General features: G+C 34.9%; 2 protein-coding genes across 2 annotated transcripts; one reads left to right on the forward strand and one right to left on the reverse strand.

Moving 5' to 3' along the window:
- Positions 1 to 7,533: 7,533 nt before the first annotated feature.
- LOC140877273 (GDT1-like protein 4) lies at positions 7,534 to 13,207 on the forward strand. The gene is made up of 12 exons (XM_073280817.1): positions 7,534 to 7,737; positions 7,818 to 7,886; positions 8,426 to 8,485; positions 8,588 to 8,635; positions 11,033 to 11,118; positions 11,239 to 11,275; positions 11,346 to 11,393; positions 12,006 to 12,074; positions 12,157 to 12,201; positions 12,285 to 12,346; positions 12,740 to 12,812; positions 12,897 to 13,207. The coding sequence occupies exons 1-12, from the start codon at positions 7,717 to 7,719 to the stop codon at positions 12,969 to 12,971; spliced, it is 693 nt and encodes a 230-aa protein (XP_073136918.1). The 5' UTR covers positions 7,534 to 7,716; the 3' UTR covers positions 12,972 to 13,207.
- A 2,743-nt stretch (positions 13,208 to 15,950) lies between these two features.
- LOC140884052 (lysine histidine transporter-like 6) lies at positions 15,951 to 19,290 on the reverse strand. Its single transcript, XM_073290720.1, has 8 exons — positions 19,149 to 19,290; positions 18,842 to 18,981; positions 17,758 to 18,141; positions 17,252 to 17,645; positions 17,076 to 17,184; positions 16,847 to 16,938; positions 16,656 to 16,724; positions 15,951 to 16,196 (listed from the first exon to the last, which is right to left on the reverse strand). The coding sequence occupies exons 1-8, from the start codon at positions 19,176 to 19,178 to the stop codon at positions 16,098 to 16,100; spliced, it is 1,317 nt and encodes a 438-aa protein (XP_073146821.1). The 5' UTR covers positions 19,179 to 19,290; the 3' UTR covers positions 15,951 to 16,097.
- Between the last annotated feature and the right edge of the window lie 503 nt (positions 19,291 to 19,793).

Raw genomic sequence — 19,793 nt, forward strand, 5'->3', positions numbered from 1 at the left:
CGGTTTTTATGCACTAAACTGTATTATGAATTCGTGGCTAACTGATATCAGTCCCTTATATGTTAACATCTAAAGGATGGCGCCAATAATTAGTAATCGGTAGTGTACATAATATATATTCCTACCACTAATTCACGAGATTCAGTGCATCAGAAATCAATAGTTCAGCTTTCGTAAAGTCAGGATTTTGAATACGATAAAACCATTCAAGTGTATCAGATGACTCTGATGCATCAAATGATTCAGACATTTCGGTTGATTCCATTATAAATGCACGTCTCTAATAAAAGAATGATTTTATTATCATTGTGTGGTGTTATGAATTATGTTTTGAAATATGTTGTTAAAGAAGAATGTAGGACATCATCGATATCAAGGTCTCAATGGGTGACAGAGATACTGAATATCAATGAGACACGATGTTTAGAAATAGTTAGAATAAGAAAACATGTCTCAATGGTTATCATTTTAACAGTGGGCTCATATACAGAAATATATCCAAACAGTAAAACAAAACAGAAATTCGGTATTCATCAGTAATAAAAAAAAATTGGTTTTTATGCACTAAAATGTATTATGAATTCGTGGCTAACTGATATAAGTTTCTTATATGTTAACCTCTAAAGGGTGGGGCCAGTAATCAGTAATCGGTAGTATACAGAATATATATTCCTATCACTAATTCACAAGATTCAGTGCATCAAAAATCAATAGTTGAAGCTTTTGTAAAGTCAGGATTTTGAATACGATAACACTCTGGAATCAGTTTTAAAATATATGAACAGAAATTTGGTACTTTAAAACTCCCACTTACTGTTATATTGCTAAAATATTTCGGTTGTCTCGCAGTTTTTTCTTCACTTTAGCCCAACTGAACGCTCAACTGGACTCCCTCAACTAAATGCTCTAATTTGAGTTATACAGTGTTTTTGCTCAAGATTTTGTGTAACTTTGTATCAAAAATCTGACTGCTATTTATAAGCAAAATTCTAACTGTTAAGCTTTCTATTTATTGCACTTAATTGTCATAATTTTGAGTTAATGTATCAGTTACAACTCTAGAGTAACTGCATTCTGGAATTTCAGTCTAGCTACTCTTCAGTCTCGTGGAGCTGGACTGACCCCTGAACAGTTCAGTCTACCAATTTAAGTCTACCTCAAGTTCAGTCAACTGAAATTTCGGGTTCTCAAACTCTCTCCCACTCGTGAGCTGCAAAAAGATTAGATTAGTGTTTATGCTTGTATATCTCATTCTTTGATTCCTGATATGTGCATTGTACTTCGAAGATAGATAATAGAAGTTGATGGTGTAAACAACTCAAATTTCGATATCTTGAAGATAACATTTGAGTCTTGGGCCGAAGTGGATGTAGGATCATTGATCCGAACCACTATATATCATTTGTCCATATTTGATTCCTTGCGTATTCATTGTATGATCATTGCATATTGTGTTATTCTTGCTACGAGTTGATCGGTTTGTACACAATATCATTGCTTGCACTTGATCTTGAAAACATAACACCTTGAATAGATACCTACAAGATAAGGAAAGTGATTTCATTAGGAACAAACACTTTTAAATACAAGAAATTAAATCTAGAGTTTAAGAAATTAATATTCTAGAAAGGCAAACTCTTTAATATATAACCTAATAACAAAGAAAATAATTATAAGGAATTATGTCTTGTAATTTTTATGCAAATCGTGTTTCCTTTCGATCTCTCTTTTTTTGCCTTTCTGAACAAAACAAGTACAAACAGCTCTGCGTTCATGCAACTCCATGTAAATCCCCCTGAATTCGATCATGTTAGCTCGAATGTTGTTAGCAGTGTTGACAACACGAGTTCAAAACACTCATCGATTAGATAAAATCAGAGCATTAGAATCAAAACAACTGCTAAATATTTAAACAAAATAATAATAAACATAACTCACACACGTTAGAATTCCTTGAATAAATACTGTTAGGAATTCTCTGACCTTGCTCCATCTTCTTCCTATTAATTTGTTCCTGCAAAACAAAAGAAAAGAAAAGAGCAGAGAACAAGAACAAAGAGCAAAAACAGCAACGAGCTATATATATATTATAGTTTCCGGGGCTCAGACGCTATTCTCCGATGCACCAAGAACCAAGACGAAGACCACAAAAGGTTCTCCCCTAATCCCAACTACACGCCCAACACTCCTTGCTCACAGCCAGCAGCGACCCAGAAGAACAGGGGGAGAACGGTCAAGAGGGAAACAACACAAAGCCGGGAGAAGAGCAGATACACTCAATCACCGAAGAAGGAAACACCAAGCTGCCTTCAACCTTTCTCTCCTCTCTAATCTCTTCTCTCGATCTCTCACCTATCACAACAAGGGTGTGCTGCTACCTCACTCAGAATCACAGAGCAAATAAAAGGAACGCCCTCAAAAGGACTAGGGCTCGAGAGGGGATATAAATCAAGGGCCAAGTATATGGGCTGGAAAATAAAATATGTTGGGCCAAAGCCCAACAAATCTCCACCTTTTGGCCCAACGTCGGTTCACTAGTTTGGAGAATCAACTATAGCATCATCATCGCCCCACAACGAAACACAAAGTTAGTCCTTAAACAAAAACATGCAGCAAACACAAAGTAAGCTACAAGCTACGACACAAAGTTCACAAATTTTTAAACAAAATCTGAAATTATCATAAGAACACACAATTCTCATGCAAGAATGGAATTTTCCAAGATAAATCATACCTTTTGTAACCACGTCAAGAAGGTACTGAAATCTAACATCAAAATATTTCATCTCCCAATCAAACTGAAGCAAAAACGCATGCATAATACTCATAATAGTAAACATTATGATAGGAGAAAATATTTCAGCCCGTTGTGGTTGCCTAACATTCCTTCTATCTCTATCCCTTGCTAATTGACAATCATTCAAATCACAAAGATTATTTTTTGGCACATTTTCAGCAATGTCCTCATGCACATCAGCATTAACTTGATCATCAATAGCATTTTTAGATAGATTAGCAGGCAATTCATCAACAACAGGCACATTCTGCACATTTTCAGAATTAAAACTTAAACCAGATAAGTGCTCCACCTTGTTTGGGGTGGTGGCAGGTTCGAAAACAGGGGAATTAGGAAACTTAACTCTAGATTGCCTACCATGAACACGAGAAACAAATTCAGCATGGCAAACATATAAGTTTCTCCTTTTGGAGGCTTTGAAAATCACTAAACAACCTTTCAAAATTTTCATCACTCCACTACCCCATTTACCCTGCAAACCCTCTTCTTCTAAAGAAGCACAAGACATCAAATTATGACATAAATCTGGCACATGTCTCACATTTTTCAAGGTCAATACATAACCAGAATCAAATTTCAACGTTACATCACCAACACCAACAATTTGACACAATTTCTGGTTAGCCATAGAAACAGACTCATGCACTACTTCTTTATAACTAGAAAACATGTTTTTAAATGGGGACATATGGAAAGTGCTAGCAGAATCTACAAGCCATTCATTTTCACACAAAACACTTGAATGCACAGAATTCATAGTAGACACATCACATACTTCAGTCACCATAAAAATATCACCAATGTTTTCACTAGAAGAAGCCATGTTAGCATGGACATCATGCTGATTTTTCAAATCATGGTTATGGGTTTGCTTAGGCCAAGTACAATCTCGAATGAAATGACCTATTTTACCACAATTATAACATTTTCTATTATTAGACCTGGACTGGTATCTTGACTTACTCTTACCTCGATTTTCAACAGAAAAGTTGTTTGAAGATCTTTGAAAGCGATTTCTGGATATTCCTCTCACATGCATAACCTCGCCAGAATTATTGTTACCCTTATTAGTGTTTAAATCTATCTCTTTACTTTTCAAACCATTCACAACAGTTTCTAATGAAATCTTATCTCTACCATACTTAATGGCAGATTTCACATCACTGTAAGAATCGGGAATAGCATTTAAAAGCACAATAGGGGTGTAATAATCAATATGCTCATCTCCAGTTAGCTTTATATCTTGAACAAGTTTGGTAAAAACATCCAGATTTTCATCTATATCTTTATTCAAATCAAGTTTGAACCGGAAAAATTTTTCAAGCAGAAACAGTTTACTAGGCAGTGAAGTCTCAGTATAAAGTTCTTCTAATTTTTCCCAAAGTTCCTTAGCAGATTTTAGTTTACCAACTTTTCTTAACACAGAGTCTGACAAGTTCAAGATAATAGAAGAATAAGCAAACTCATCTATTTCAGCTTTTTTCTCAGGAGTATCAGTGGCAGAATATGAAAGATTTATCGCTTTGAAAACTTTTTGTTGAATCAAAATCCCTTTCATTTTCTGCTGCCATATTGAAAAATCTGTTTTACCATTAAAAGGTACGAGGTTATATCCAGCCAAAGACATTTTTCACACAGAAAAAAAAAACAGTAAACCACACAAATCAGATTTTCACACAGAAATCTGATACAGCAAGATCAGTAGGCAGTAAACACACAACCAAGGCACAACGGAAGCAACTTAAACACAAACAGAGAAAACACAACCAATGCAAGTAATCACGCAAGTCCTAGGATTCTACCAGCACCCAATCCCAGTAACTAAACCGCGGCCAGCGGCTACTAATGCGATAAAAAAAGTTCAAGGTCAAGCCAATATACCAGCGCGAAACTCTCTTACTTAGAGTTTCGATTCCACGAACCAACATGACAGCGACGAAAAGAGGCGGCTGTCCAGGTAGTGCGGCTACTGTCCGGCGGATATGGAAGTCCAAGCGGCTCGGCTAATGACCAGCCACGGTGGCTAGTGCGAGTCCGAACAGAGCCAGCGTCCGGCGGTGAAACTCAGCGGCGACGGTTGCTGTCCTGGAGACGGTGGCGGCTCAACGAACCAGTGGCTCTGATACCACTGTTAGGAATTCTCCGACCTTGCTCCATCTGCCATCTTCTTCCTATTAATTTGTTCCTGCAAAACAAAACAAAAGAAAAGAGCAGAGAACAAGAACAAAAAGCAACAACGGCAACGAGCTATATATATATTAGAGTTTCCGGGGCTCAGATGCTATTCTCCGATGCACCAAGAACCAAGACGAAGACCACAAAAGGTTCTCCACTAATCCCAACTACACGCCCAACACTCCTTGCTCACAGCCAGCAGCGACCCAGAAGAACAGGGGGAGAACGGTCAAGAGGAAAACAACACAAAGCCGGGAGAAGAGCAGATACACTCAATCACCGAAGAAGGAAACACCAAGCTGCCTTCAACCTTTCTCTCCTCTCTAATCTCTTCTCTCGATCTCTCACCTATCACAACAAGGGTGTGCTGCTACCTCACTCAGAATCACAGAGCAAATAAAAGGAACGCCCTCAAAAGGACTAGGGCTCGAAAGGAGATATAAATCAAGGGCCAAGTATATGGGCTGGAAAATAAAATATGTTGGGCCAAAGCCCAACAAATACCCACAACATCGCACACAACACTTATTGATACACACAATTATAAAGTACCTAAGAAAAAAGATTAAAAAAATACATATGAAAAATTTATTTCATGGTCTACGTAGAAATCATCCCAATTAAGTCGTCTGTGATTGTTTAAAGAGTGCTTAGCTTACACACACACACCCCAAGGCACAACGAATAATATAGAATATATAACACATATATTCTAAATCACTCTTTTATTGTCTTGGAAGACTTACAACTCTCACGCTAAATTAATCAATGATTTCAAGTATGGGTTTGCTATTATTTTCTTTTAGTTAGATATGAATTCGTGGCATGTTGTGATATTTGGTTGAATCACAATGATTTATTAAATTTTTAACAAGATGTATCAGATACACGTTCATATTGAATTATTATAACTTTTTATTTATTGATTGATTTGGAAAATCAGTTTGATTTTTGTGAAATTACAAAATTTTCAATTTTATCACAATCCATTTCTTTTAAACCTTAGTTTTGAAATCAAGCGCTAATACAATCAATCTGTCGAAAATGAAGGAAGTCACCAGACCACTGCGTCAAGGTAATTACCACCATTGGGACAGCGGCCGCTGGAAACCATTGTAAAAGACATCTGAAATCATGATTTGATTGAACACATTTGGGACACATGTCGTTGTCATCAGGAAACGACTAATTTATTACGAAATGTTTGGTCTTTTAAGGGAAACTTGGGATTCGGTCACTGATATGAGATATGAGTTATGAGTTAAGATTTGATCCTTGTGTCAAAAATTTTTTTTGAACTCTCTGGTCACACGTTTATTTTCATCTATGAAAAGCGGTACAAAAATTTAAATATATGGTACTAATATGTGATATTTGAGAACTAACCGTTTCAGATCTGGTACGAAAATTAAAATTTTGAGTATAACATTGAAACAACTTTATTAATACCAAAAGCTTATTGTACATACATATTTATGCACAAAATTAATATTTATACTGAAGCACTCGTTCATTATTAATCAGTACATACATTAATATTTTGAGAATCACGAAAATTAACAATTTGTGTGCATTAATTTAATAAATTTGAGTACAAAAATATTTAATTTACTTATTGATTTATATATTTATGACATCAATTACCTCAAATTGAGTACAGAATCATGATATACATTTTCAGCTTTAGAGAGATGAAATATAACACAAAAAAGTTTTATACCAAGAAAATCTGTTTTTATACCAGATCTGAAATAGTCGGTACTGAAGTTTCATATATTTGTACCTGATTTTCAATTTTTTATACCTATTTTTTACTTCGAAAATGATTTGTGAGCCCAAGAAGTACAAACAAACTTTTCATCAAGTGCAGAAAAAATAAAATTCTCACGGACACTGACTGAATCCTAATCAAACATATGATATGGGAATTTTTTTTTACCAATTAACTCTTTTTTTAATTAATAAGTTGTCAAACTTTTGTATATTACTCGATCATACCGTTTATATTTAAATAATATTTTAATATTAAATTACATGTAATAAAGACTAAATATTTTTATTTTCTAATTAAATTTTTGAATAAAAATGGATATTAAATTACAGGTGAAATTAATTAAAGTAGCGATATATTTTTATTCAAAAAGTAAAAATGATTTTATTAAATTGAATAGATAAAGATAATATTAAAGTAGCTAGGTTTTAACCTAACATATGGTAATACCTCAATGATAGATCTAATATCCCATGATTTATCACGTCAACAATATATAATTAATTACGGCTATGTGTAAAAATACAAAAGTAAAATAAAAATGAATCCCATAAATATTATGGTTTGTGAGATAATTGAGTTGTAGATATTTGATTGATGACATGGAGCATGCGACCCGTAAATAATGAGGCCACCGTGGATGCCCTGATCTGCAGTTCGAGTTCCGGTTCCAAACCGTTGACCTTTCAACCGGGTTTGGACCGTTGACTAATGTCTGGCCGGTTTCCAGACCGGATCTTTTTTCTAACGCGCCTTGTGGGAGAGGGGCATTGGTACTGTTCGACTGGTACACCTGGGTAGGAAATCTAAAGAGTCTACAGATTCGAGTTCACCACCACTGAGTGAACTCGGATCTCAAGACTCCCAGGTACACCTACTAGTTTTCCTTCCCTCGTCCACCAATATATATATACGAGCATAAAAGATCCTTGATTTTTTCCAGAAATCTTCTGCCTTCCGGGTTTCACTCGAAATGGGTTCCTCTGTTGTTCAAGTAATACTGGGTTCTTGTCTCTGGTTCCGACGTTTTTGTTTAACTATGTGAATATTTTTCTGGTTTTTTTATTGCTTCAGGGATTCACGAAGTCGTTGGCGATGACCGTGTTATCTGAGATCGGGGACAAGACATTTTTTGCAGCTGCTGTAAGATTATATCTTTTTTCTAGTTTCTATTCGACAGCTATTATTGGAGTGATATTACTTTTTTATGATTGGCTGTTTTTGGAGAATTTGATTTTTTTAAGTATTTTGTCTATTGATATCGAAAATTCAATCTTGAAATAAGAGTTGATGTTGAGATCACTATCATTGTTATGATTTATTTATTTATTTATTTTTGGTGTGAATTTGTCTATCATTAGCTTGCATGTTGGTGGCAGCCTGAAGCAGAGGTGTTTGGGATTAATTTCAGTGACAGAAATTTTTACCGTAGTCGTGGAGTCTGCCCATTTCTTTATAATTTAATTGAGTGTATTAGTAATGTAATTGGACTGGCTTTGGATAAAAGCAATGGCGAATTTTAAATTTTTTCTTTCTGGAATAGAAGGAAATGACCCTTTGGAATAGACACTCTAAAGTTAGTTCTCCTTTGCAGAAAGTGTACCCTGGTTTAATGTAAACTGCCTTAGTTTTTGCATTAACCTTCAGTTTTTAAAATCTTGATGTTAGTATACTTGTTTCAGATCTTGGCCATGCGGCACCCCAGAAGACTTGTGTTGTCTGGATGCCTTGGAGCTTTGATTGTACGATTTTCTATACTTATCCTAGACTTCAACTCCTTAACCTTTTGTGCTTGTCCATTTTTCAAGTCCCTGAAGTGACCTGGAATATTTGTTGGTTTCTAGGTCATGACTGTTTTATCAGCTGTTGTTGGCTGGGCTGCTCCAAATCTGGTAAGCATTTTGAAATCCTATTTACCTTCTTTTTAAGAGAAATTGAAGTATAAATTCTAATTTTAGGTGTTTGAATGCAGAATAGTTGTATAAATGTCATAAAAGGAGACCACTATACACCACATGTTTCTGTGGTTCGGTATCAAATGTCTACATCTACAGGAAACCAGACCATAAGGCTAACACTATTATTACCCTAGTTTAAACACATTAACATTTTTATGTGATGTGAAAATTTCTTGAGATAACATTAAAGTTTTATTGAAGATGTATAATAGTTTTAATGTTTACATCTGATTCTAGAATATATGATTTGACTTCTATCCTGAGTTTAGTTACGTGTCCTTTAATGTATTGAAGACTTGAAGTACAACTAGTATTACAGCAAAGCATGTTGATATTTACCTTCTTTGCTCACATTTTCCTACAAAAGTTGTCTGTCAATCTTCATCGAGACGATTTATCCTTATAATCACTCTCCAGGTTATCGACTTGAGACGTTAAGCCAGTAAATATTCTAAGTGACAGTAAAAGGTATTGTGCCCTTGGGATTAACATCAGATTGACTTTATATTAAAAACATGCTCTGGAGTGTGATATCCTGACAACTGTGTTTCCCCTTCTGTGGGGATGAAGGATCCCCCAGGGAAAATCTTGGGTTCTGTTATGTTCAAGTGAGTGCCTGGCCCTTAAGTTTAACCTTTTAAGCTCTGATCCTTCGAGGATCACAAACAGAGCATCTGGTCATGATCATTATTCATTGTGCTCGACTATGGGTGCTTTTGTGGGCTGGTTGATTCCTTGATTCTATCCACTCTATGTTCCCATGTTTAGGCATCACAGTACTTGGCACATTCATGGATTTTCTTTGAGTGGTTGGGGATTTTGTCTTTATGGTCATAATCTTCCGTTTGGTGTTCATGCTGGCTTCATAATCATGGCATGTGTATGACACCATGGGAGTAAGTAATCTCTTTCCTTTTTTTGGGGACTGTTGACTATTCATTATGTTATATTTTTGTAATGGGCAAGAATTAAAGACAAACTACTGATATCAAGGATGATATGGTGGAAGGTTCAAAAATAAGGAATTGATTAGAAGGATTTTATTTAGTTTTCTTATTTAATATTGCATGCATTCTAGCCATGACTAGGGGGATTACAACAGATTTCTTGCTAGGGAAATTAATTGTCTTCCTTGTATTTAAATGACTATTGTTGCAAGGAATAAAGACATCCAGAATTCTAAATCAAATAGTGAATGTGAGATCGCGAGGTTCTCTCAAAACGGGCCTCGAAACCCTATCCAAAAACACATTGATCATCCCATAACATGATCCAACCTGGGACCATAACAAGTGGGTACCAGAGCCAGTCATCATAGGGGATTCCAAGCACTACAGCCACAATTTGAAGCTTTTGTGAAGCTGTATCAAGAGGGCACGACAGCCAATAAAATAAGGCAGCAAGCTCTTCTTGATCAATTGGAGGAGATATCCAAATGCTTGTCAACCATGCTATCGGAAGAAGATCAGGGCAAAGACAGCGGCGTTCAACAGGGTCCTACCGACCAGCATTCTGAAGGACATCAAGACAGCGAGGATGTCTTGTCGAAAGTACCTCAAATTTGAAGCTAGATTTTCCCCGGTGCAATAACCAATCAGACCTGATGAGAGATCTTAGTCATTGTGAAAAGTCTTTTCGACACCAACACGGACCGTAGAAAGACAAGGATTGGCTTCTTTCCACTTTGAGCGTGATCGTGAACCATGGTTCCTCAAATGGGAACGAGATCGTTTAAAGTTGAAGTGGGAAGAATTTAAGAATTACCGTCATTTGCGCTTAATCCTTGAAACACTCCTACAACAACAGTTGTTCTTGTAGTGGTGGAGAATTTTTCAGAATAACAAGAGAGCGTCAACAATTTGGAAGAACCTCGAATATCTCGTTCTAGTGCTTGAGGACAAGCACGATTTCGAAGGGGAGGCAGATGTAATGAGCAAGAATTTAATGACAAACTACCGATATCAAGGATGATATAGTGGAAGGTTAAAAAATAAGGAATTGATTAGAAGGATTTTATTTAGTTTCCTTATTTAATATTGCATGCATTCTAGCAATGAATAGGGGGATTACGTCAAATTTCTTGCTAGGGAAATTAATTGTCTTCCTTGTATTTAATTGACTATTGTTGCAAGGAATAAAGGCATCCAAAATTCTAAATCAAATAGTGAATGTAAGATCGCGAAGTTCTCTCAAAACGAGCCTCGAAACCCTATCCAAAAACACATTGATCATCCCATAACATGATCCAAACCTAGGACCATAACAATTTTATTGTTGATTATCATGATTCTAGGGTAAACATAAAAATGGTTTATACTCTTATCCATGCAGATCTCACGCAAATGGACTCATCATATCACGACCTTGTTGTTTTTGGGGTTTGGCTTGTGGTCTCTATGGGATGCATTCAATGATGGGTACTTGGTTGTTTTCCATATAATTTTGTTTTACTGCCCTGCAGCTTGATAAAAATTTGATGCTGTTCAATGTTTCCCTCATTAAGGGTGTTTTGTGGATGTTTTCACTTTCATTAACAGGGAGACCGGGGAATTTGATGAAGTTGAAAAAGAACTGGTTAGTTTGTTTTGTCTCATATTTGAAATTTTATTTGAAGTTCACTCATTTCACCTTAATGTTGTGGTAGGATGCTAATTTTAAAATCAATGGTGGAGCAACCAAAGAGCACGATAAGGTAAGGCAGCAAACCTTCTGCTTCAAGTTCCATAAATTACTGTATATTGGTTATATTTTAATGCTAAAGATCATCCTTCTTGGTGAGAGTGGATTATAACTGCAGTTCACTTGGTGAACCTGGTTGGGTAAGTGGTGGTTAATCGCTCTATAATTTAGCGTCATTTGTTTGAAAATACAAGTGCCCCAAACTAAATTTTCAAAAATATTTTATTATTCTAATATTATATTCGATCAATACGTTGGAAACACACAATACTCCAGAAACACATTATGTAGCAAAATTATACAATAAGATTCTTGACTTGTTTTGGAATTTTAGAGTATTTAAAGGCAGCATTTGTATATTCTATATTCTCGTCACATGCTTCACAAAATTGGAACTTATTATGTGAGTGGAAATGATTGTTGCAAAAAAAGGTATATAATCTCAATTATGTTCTCTAGTGATGAGGATACAATTTACATTTGGTTGACCAGATTCCTCCTTTATTATTTAAGGTTCTCTTCTAATTGAATTGAGATCTGACATTTTCTTTGATGTTGTGGGATCTGCCATTTCACATTTGATAATGGATTAATTCCAGGATATATTTCTTGTATTCTGTTCCAGGATGCTGATGATCTGAAGAAGCAGAATCGACCTTTGCTTACTCAATTTTTGTCGCCTATCTTGCTGAAGGTTCCTTACCAATTCTTTTATAAGCGGAATGTAAAAAAACAACATATTGATAATTAAATAATTCAATTTCTTTTTGCTGCAGGCATTTTCCATTACTTTCTTTGGGGAATGGGGTGATAAGAGTCAGGTATGTACATACTGAAGAGGCAATCTTTTGGTTACTTTGGACGGTAAGGAAACTTGTTTAACATTAACCACAACATTTTCCAGCTTGCTACGATAGGTTTGGCTGCAGATGAGAATCCGTTAGGTGTTGTTCTCGGTGGAATCCTGTAAGTTTGAATCAGATGCATCTCTTAGGGACTAAATCACACACATAATTCATGCTATGCGTTTTAGTGGCATTTGTGGACTCGAGCATAAATTTTTAGACTAATCGGTACATCCACCTCCCTTTTGCATGCAATGTTTCTTCACCTTTTTTTGTCATTTATTTCTAATAATTTGATACCTTTTTGAAGTTTACTTGTGCTCGAGTTTACTGTGACAAAAATAACCTTCATCTGCATAACTGATTGGAAAAAAGTACTTTAATCTCGTGTGGGCTTCCGGCCTACCATTTTATTTATTTTATTTTATTTTTTACTCTTTTGCTGGTAGTAAGATGGTAAAATTTACTTGCTTTGTATAGTAAATTATGTTTGATTTTGTTCATATTATGTCAGAGGACAAGCTCTGTGTACCACTGCTGCAGTCTTGGGAGGGAAGAGTCTGGCGACTCAAATATCCGAGAAAATAGTAAGTTTGTTGACATTTATCATACCCTATATGTAAGAAGACTCTCCTGGTGGCCTTTACTTCAAAACTATATATTTATTGTAGATCGCACTCTCTGGTGGCGTTCTTTTCATCGTTTTCGGAATCCAATCTTTTCTTTCAACCGTTGATTCATCGTGACTTCAAACAAAGGCCACAACGAACTTCTTTTATAAAGTGAAGCTGTTCTACAGACTTCCTTGCAGCTGTTTATTCAGAGACAGAAACTGCAGATAACTTATTGTCGTATAGAAATACATGATTTGAACTTCTAACTAGAATATACTTACGGAGCAGTCCTATCCACTAACCGAATCAATGAAGGCCTTATCAAAGGCAATGCATTCCTTTCTTTTCATTTGAGTGATTTGATCTTACTTGGCTGCTATTTCATTCCAACTTGGATAACTGAATGTGAGGCCTCTATCAGTTCCCCGTTTATGATTGTGTCCTACTTACTATTTACTTCATGGTGAAAAGGTGCACGCGTGTGAGCCTATCCGCTTCATGTCCTAGAAGCACAATTAGTTTCGGTCGTCTGTATGTTTCTTTAGTCATCCCTCCGTTGCATTTTCTTCTTCTCTCGTGTGACATTTGTTCTGATGCACATTACATGTATGATTGAAACCAGGAGTCGGAGCGCTAAATCGTTCTGCGTGCAAAGCCTTTAGGGTTCAAGAATTTACTGTGTTTAAATTTGCATATCTAAAGAGTACTCTAGCTAGCCTGTTGTTCATTGCCCTCCCCTGCTCATGCCCATGCCCACTATGTATGTTTCTTCCAGTGATATAATCTTTATATTGGGAAATTAGGTAACATCAGTAAGCCTTTCTCTTCTCTAGTGATTGGACGATCGGTAAGATCAGTTTCGTCTCACTGAGGCTTTTCCTTTGGCTAAGAGTATTTTTTTTTAAAAAAAAAACTAATTTAATTTATTAAACTGGAATTTAAAAAATAATCCTTTTTTAAAAGCTGAGCTCTAAATTCAGTTATATGCAATAATTAGAAAATTAGGGATAGTAAGATTAGAGTTATTTAAAAAATTAGGTCTAACAAATGCTTCTCAATATATATAATTTTACTAAAAACATCACGTAAATTAAACCAATGATGAAAATACTCATTTTTTCTTTATGACGTGAGAATCTGCAGTTGTTATTTTTTGGTGCGCATTGGGTAAACTCTTGGACTAACGTAATAGCCTGCAAAACTTGCTAGTCGGGTAAATTGTACTAGACAAGTCAGTTGGGTAAATTGTACTAGACAAGTCCAATAAGTCAATTTTGTGAAATGAATCTCTTATTCAATAAAACACGTAAATGTTTTTTTATATGTCAACAATATTATTTTTTATCGTAGATATATATTAGATCGGCCCGTTAGGAGACCTACTCTTGGTACAATAATGTCCGACTTTGATTGAATATTACTATATTAGCAACAAAAATGCAAGAAATATATAGTGAATCGACTCGGTTTATACTTAAAAGTCAAAAGTAATATTTTTCTATCGATTGATCAACTAAGAGATATGTTTTAAAAAATTGGCTTTGTAATATATTTCTTTCAGGGAATATAGTCAAAATGGTCCTGTAAGTTTGCCCATTTTGTGTTTTGGTCATGTAAGTATTTAATTTTGGGTTTTGATCCTATAAGTTAAGTTATAATTGGTTTTTAGTCATTTCTTCATAGAGTGCTGAAGTGACAGCAGAAAATGCTGACTCACCAGCTAAAAATTCTTGAGTGATATTGAGAAATAATGATGTGTCTATTATGACATCAACAATTGTTATGTTTTCAAAAACCGGACCGTACCGACCGGTTTAACCGGTTCTATCTGGAACCGGTCACTGATTTGATCTGAAACACTCCAAAAACTGTTTTAACAATTGAACCGGTATAACTGGTCAAGAACCAAAAAATTGGTTTTTCAATTTTTTTTTGAAAAATTAGTTTTTTATTTTAAAACCTTAATTTAATATTTTATTATATATATACATGATTATCTGAAATTTTTTCTTCGTTAAAAATATTATTTATTAATATTAGAGTTTATAATTTTTTTTAATATATTTATATAGCTATTTAATTTTCAAAATACGATAAAGATATATGTATTTCTATTTATATGAATTTTTTAGGTTTTTATAATTTAAAATATATTATTAATTAATAATTATATTATATTATATAAACGATTTTTCGATTCGACCATCCGGTTAAAACATTCCAACCAGTTAAACCGTTTTTTTAAGTTAGATCAGTTTGATCATCGGTCCGGTTATAAATTAAAAACATTGCTTAAATGAAAAAGGACTAAAAACCAAAATATAACTAAACTTATAGGACCAAAACCCAAAATTGAATACTTACAGGACCAAATCACAAAAAAAGTAAACTTACAGGACTATTTTGGCTATTATCCCTTTCTTTCATGACTTAAAATTGTAAATCTTTGGCCATAAAAAAATCAAGGGTTAATTGCATACATCACTATTATGAAATCTCGAAATTACTAAAAACTTCTTATGAAAAAAGAATGATCTATTAACTTCACGTGTTTTTAAATTTTGAACATTCACCCCTTGTCCGTATCTATTTTCAAGGGTGTTTGTGCTCAAAATTTAAAAACACAAAAAATTAATAATTATAGAGAATTTTTAGTAATTTCGTGATTTTACTGTTACATGAGTAATGTATGCACTTAGCACAAAATTCAAACTTACCCTCAAATTTGTTCGAGGACATCCAATCAATTCCCGATGCTTTAACTAAACGATAGTGGTCATTTGTCCAGGTTCATTTGGAGATTGGAATTGTTCCCCGTGCTAGTCAATTGTGTCGTTGTTGCACCAACTCAATAATTATATATGATATTATGTGTAAGAATAGAACGTTTGTCAAAAATTATAGTTACCGGTAATATTGTATATCAAATTTTTTAAATTGTATGATGTTTCAAACAGCAAGGTTGGATTGATCGTTCCCACAACATCATGTTACTAAAATAAGATCCTTATTATAATAATCAATTTTAGATATCTAAATATATACTTTTTTTCCATAAAATATGTTTCAACACACGGCTTTTGTTTTTATGGAAAAAGAAGCAGCAAAATAAAAACTTCAGACAAAAGTATATAGACTCCTTCCACCATTATTGCAATCCAACACATGCAAGATATTTATATCTATAATGATAAAAATATATTGGATTAATTGTTTACAGGGTTGCATAGGAATGAACACATAAAATCACTACTCACTCTACGAATAGAATTCATAAGTGGATGCATCAATTACAATATTTCTCAGGCCGCCGATGGTTGATGCCACCATGATGAACACTCCCACAACTATGCTTGCCTGAAGGAAAATTATTTGGAAAAAAAGAAAAGAAGACGAGAGAAAAGCGAAAACGAATTAAAAATTTAATTTTATGGGGTAGAAAAGTTATTATATCATAATTAAGAAGATCATGTATCCTAAAAGGATCTCATATCCGGTGAGATAAATGACTGACACATATTTACAATCAAATATAATAGTTTTGACATAAAATAAGATATTTTTTCATGAGTTGAGTTGTTGGGTAAAATTTTCATTTGCTAATTAAATGCAAAATATCACTCTATGTTAAGTATTTTTTTTATCCAAGACGCCATATTTATGCAAAAGAGAAAAGTATGTAAAACCGAGTATTTGTAGATTTAGCAAAAACTATAGCTGATGATAATAGTTTAAACATCACGTTTTGATTGCTCTCCAAATAGGACAACTATAACACTACAATCAAGTGGGTTGTTTACTTCTAATGTGACTTACCCAATTCGTAAACCAAGAACGGCTGAATCTCTGTGGTTTCTTCAACTTTAGCCATATTATACTAGGTAGCTGCAAAACATAAATCCAATGGTACTCTGAATTTATATCTAATCTATCCAACACATAAAAAATTTGGAGCTTCGACAAAAATAAAAGCATAAATAGAGTATTAATTTGGGGGGCTGGCTCACAAAGTAAGAAGTTGGAGCAAATCCAAATCCACCAAAGAAGCCAAGAAGATCACCAAAGAAAGGGAATGTCACACCAATGAAAAGGGTAAAAGCTGCAAATATTTTGCTCTTCTTCGTTAGTAAACATAACCACCACAAATCTAATGTATACGAAAATTCATGTTTCAAAGGATTATTATTCTTTAAAACCGTCGGCGGCGACACAATTAAACCATGATAAGATTCTCACCTACATAGGCAGAGCGGACAATGAGCCTAAGCACAAATCCAGAAGGGATGGTGCTAAATCTCTTCGAAATTGTTCTCTCAACCAAGTCGAATACCGGCATTGCATAAACCTGTAGGCACAATCTTTTTGTTAAAGTTTACTTACGCGTGAAAAACATAAAACATATAAAATTGTACCTGATAGCTTCCAATGACATGAACCACAACCATCAAGTTAGCAGAAGCAATGAGCCAGGCCGGTTTCTGAAGTGCGACGAGCACATTGTCAGCAACGTCTTGCCCGAAGGCCCAATATCCGATGAGTGCCACGGGGAAATAACAGATGCCATTGATGAAATAGGCCCAAACGGCTCCTTTCCACATTGGAACTCTGGAGGGCTTCTCAGGGGTGGATGGTATAGTGGCCTGGATTTCTAGCACCACCGCGTGTCCAGCATAGGCGAACGTAACCTGCCCTAAGGCGTTGAACACGCGGAACATGTAGTCGATGGAACTAGTTTTCTTGTACCCGTAGCTCACGTTCGGGACCCGGCCATGGCTCAGGCTACCTATCCAGGCTATGGTTGAGTAGCTGCAAGCAACCAAATGCATGCAAGAAATTAACTGAGTGAATAATATTGGACAAGTCTTTGGTCAAATTCATGCAAGTAAGAAAAAAGAAAGTGTGATTTACTTTGGTTTACCTTAGTGACATGATTGCAGCAGCCAATGAGACACCAGACACGGAATTGAAATCTGGCAATTGAGAGAGGAAGAAATGGAGACCTCCGAAGATGCAAATCCAGTAAGATTGCCTGATTGGGGTGCAATTAGAGCAGGCGATTTCCATGAACTTCTTGAGGCACTTTCCTCCGGTCACCATGTAAACGATGTCACATCCCACCTGTACAATGAGCTGCTGAGGCAGTACTATCCACGGCCCCAGCTTCGGCCCGAAGGCGTGTCGTCCCAGGTCGTAGTACCGGTCGAAACGGACACCAGGCTCGCTTTCGTGGAGCTGGATCATCTGCCACATGGTGTTCAAGGTGATGCACCAGGACAGTGCCAGGACCAGTGTTCCTGGACCCCTGTTTCCAAGTCATAGTTTAGCCAAATAAGTTGATGAAGCTATTAAAAATCGCAAAAACTCTTATCAAATAATCGCACGGGTTATTTTTGCGAGATAGATCTTTTATTTAACTTGGTTCATAAAAAAAATATTGCTTTCTATGTTAAATATTAGTCTTTAACAAACAACTATATAAGATCCATTATTTATAAGTATGAACTTCCAAATTCAATAGTTCCATTGTATATATCTATGTATTAAATGGAGCTACGGAGGACACAAAATATATCAAACCTCACTTCCTTTAACTCAAATAACATAACTCATCTGCTCTCTAAATTTTTTTTTTTTTTTAAAAAAAAAACACACACACACACACACACCATAACTCCATTAAAAAAACATATATATAACCTTAAAAAAAAAATTAAAAATACAAACTTAACGAGGAGTGATTAAATAGTTATTGTATAAAATCAACAATTTTAATGTTGACGCAAATCAAAACATGCATGTACGTTTAATTAATAAAGACCTCGATGAATCATTCACACAAAGTAGTCTTGATCAGTCAACACGGGAGAACAAATAATTATTACATTAAATAAAAAATTATTAAAATTTTATTTATACTTCTATGTGGGAAAAAAACCTTGATATATATAATATATATCACCACACAAGCTTATACATCCACTCAAGAGCAGAGAGCGTCGTACCATCCTAAGTAAGCCATGGCATACGGCAAACTGAGCACGCCCGCACCAACCATGGCCGTGACCGTATGAAACGTCGAGTACCACCATTTCGCCTCGCGCGAGGGACTCTTTCCTGCCCATGTTTCATCTGATGGAACTTCCTGTACGCACAATCCAAATTTAACATGTCCTGAAAAAACTATGTATATCTCATATCTAAAACTTTACTATTTTTCGACCTCGGGCGTCTCTGATAAATTACAAGCTTTAATTAAACCAAAAAATATAGAAAAAAACAAAACAATGAAAGATGATCGGGAAAGTTCACCTTGGGTTGCTGTGGAGTGGATGACACCATCTTTTTCGTTTTGCAACAGAAGCAAAGCACACCAAGAATGCAGGAGTTGAGTGCCTATATCATCTTTGTAGTGCTAAATTGTTTCATTTTAATCATTATTTTGGTGGAATATTATTAAAGGTGATTGGTGACCCTTGTATATTTCTATTGGATACTTGTTGCCTTTTTTTTTCGCCCAGTGAGTTTATTGGCATGTTGCATCATCAAAAAGCTAGCTTTATATTATTATTTAAAGAGATAATAAATAAAGTGGATGGTAAAATAAAACGCACTACGAGCTGATCATGCTCAGTCTTTGTTCATGAGTAATACATTTAATGATAATTTGGAAGGTATGATACGTTGGTGATTATTGGATGAAAATAAGATTATGAAATATATTATATAAATATTAAAAATAAAACCATTAAAATGTTATTAAATTCAATATCACTTATGCTTGTGCTAAATTTAAAACCTCTTATGGATTTTGTTTATTTTTTTCTATTTGTTTTTTAGAATTATATATTATAGATAGTTAATTTTGTATCTAACTATTTTTTTAAAATTTAATGTGAAAATGATATGAATCAAATGAATACGTGTAATACAGCACATATTTATAAAAGATAATGC

The sequence above is a fragment of the Henckelia pumila genome, chromosome 1 (assembly GCF_033568475.1).
Source record: "Henckelia pumila isolate YLH828 chromosome 1, ASM3356847v2, whole genome shotgun sequence".
NCBI lineage: Eukaryota > Viridiplantae > Streptophyta > Magnoliopsida > Lamiales > Gesneriaceae > Henckelia > Henckelia pumila.

What these genes read in the sequence shown, in the direction of transcription:
- LOC140877273 (XM_073280817.1), top strand. Translation starts at nt 7,717, where the DNA reads ATGGGTTCCTCTGTTGTTCAA. An exon ending in AGACATTTTTTGCAGCTGCT is followed by an intron (nt 7,887 to 8,425) that starts GTAAGATTATAT and finishes TACTTGTTTCAG; the next exon opens with ATCTTGGCCATGCGGCACCC. An exon ending in GATGCCTTGGAGCTTTGATT is followed by an intron (nt 8,486 to 8,587) that starts GTACGATTTTCT and finishes GTTGGTTTCTAG; the next exon opens with GTCATGACTGTTTTATCAGC.
- LOC140884052 (XM_073290720.1), bottom strand. Translation starts at nt 19,178, where the DNA reads ATGGTGTCATCCACTCCACAGCAACCCAAG. An exon ending in CCACTCCACAGCAACCCAAG is followed by an intron (nt 18,982 to 19,148) that starts GTGAACTTTCCC and finishes TTGTGCGTACAG; the next exon opens with GAAGTTCCATCAGATGAAAC. An exon ending in TGTCCGCTCTGCCTATGTAG is followed by an intron (nt 16,939 to 17,075) that starts GTGAGAATCTTA and finishes AAATATTTGCAG; the next exon opens with CTTTTACCCTTTTCATTGGT.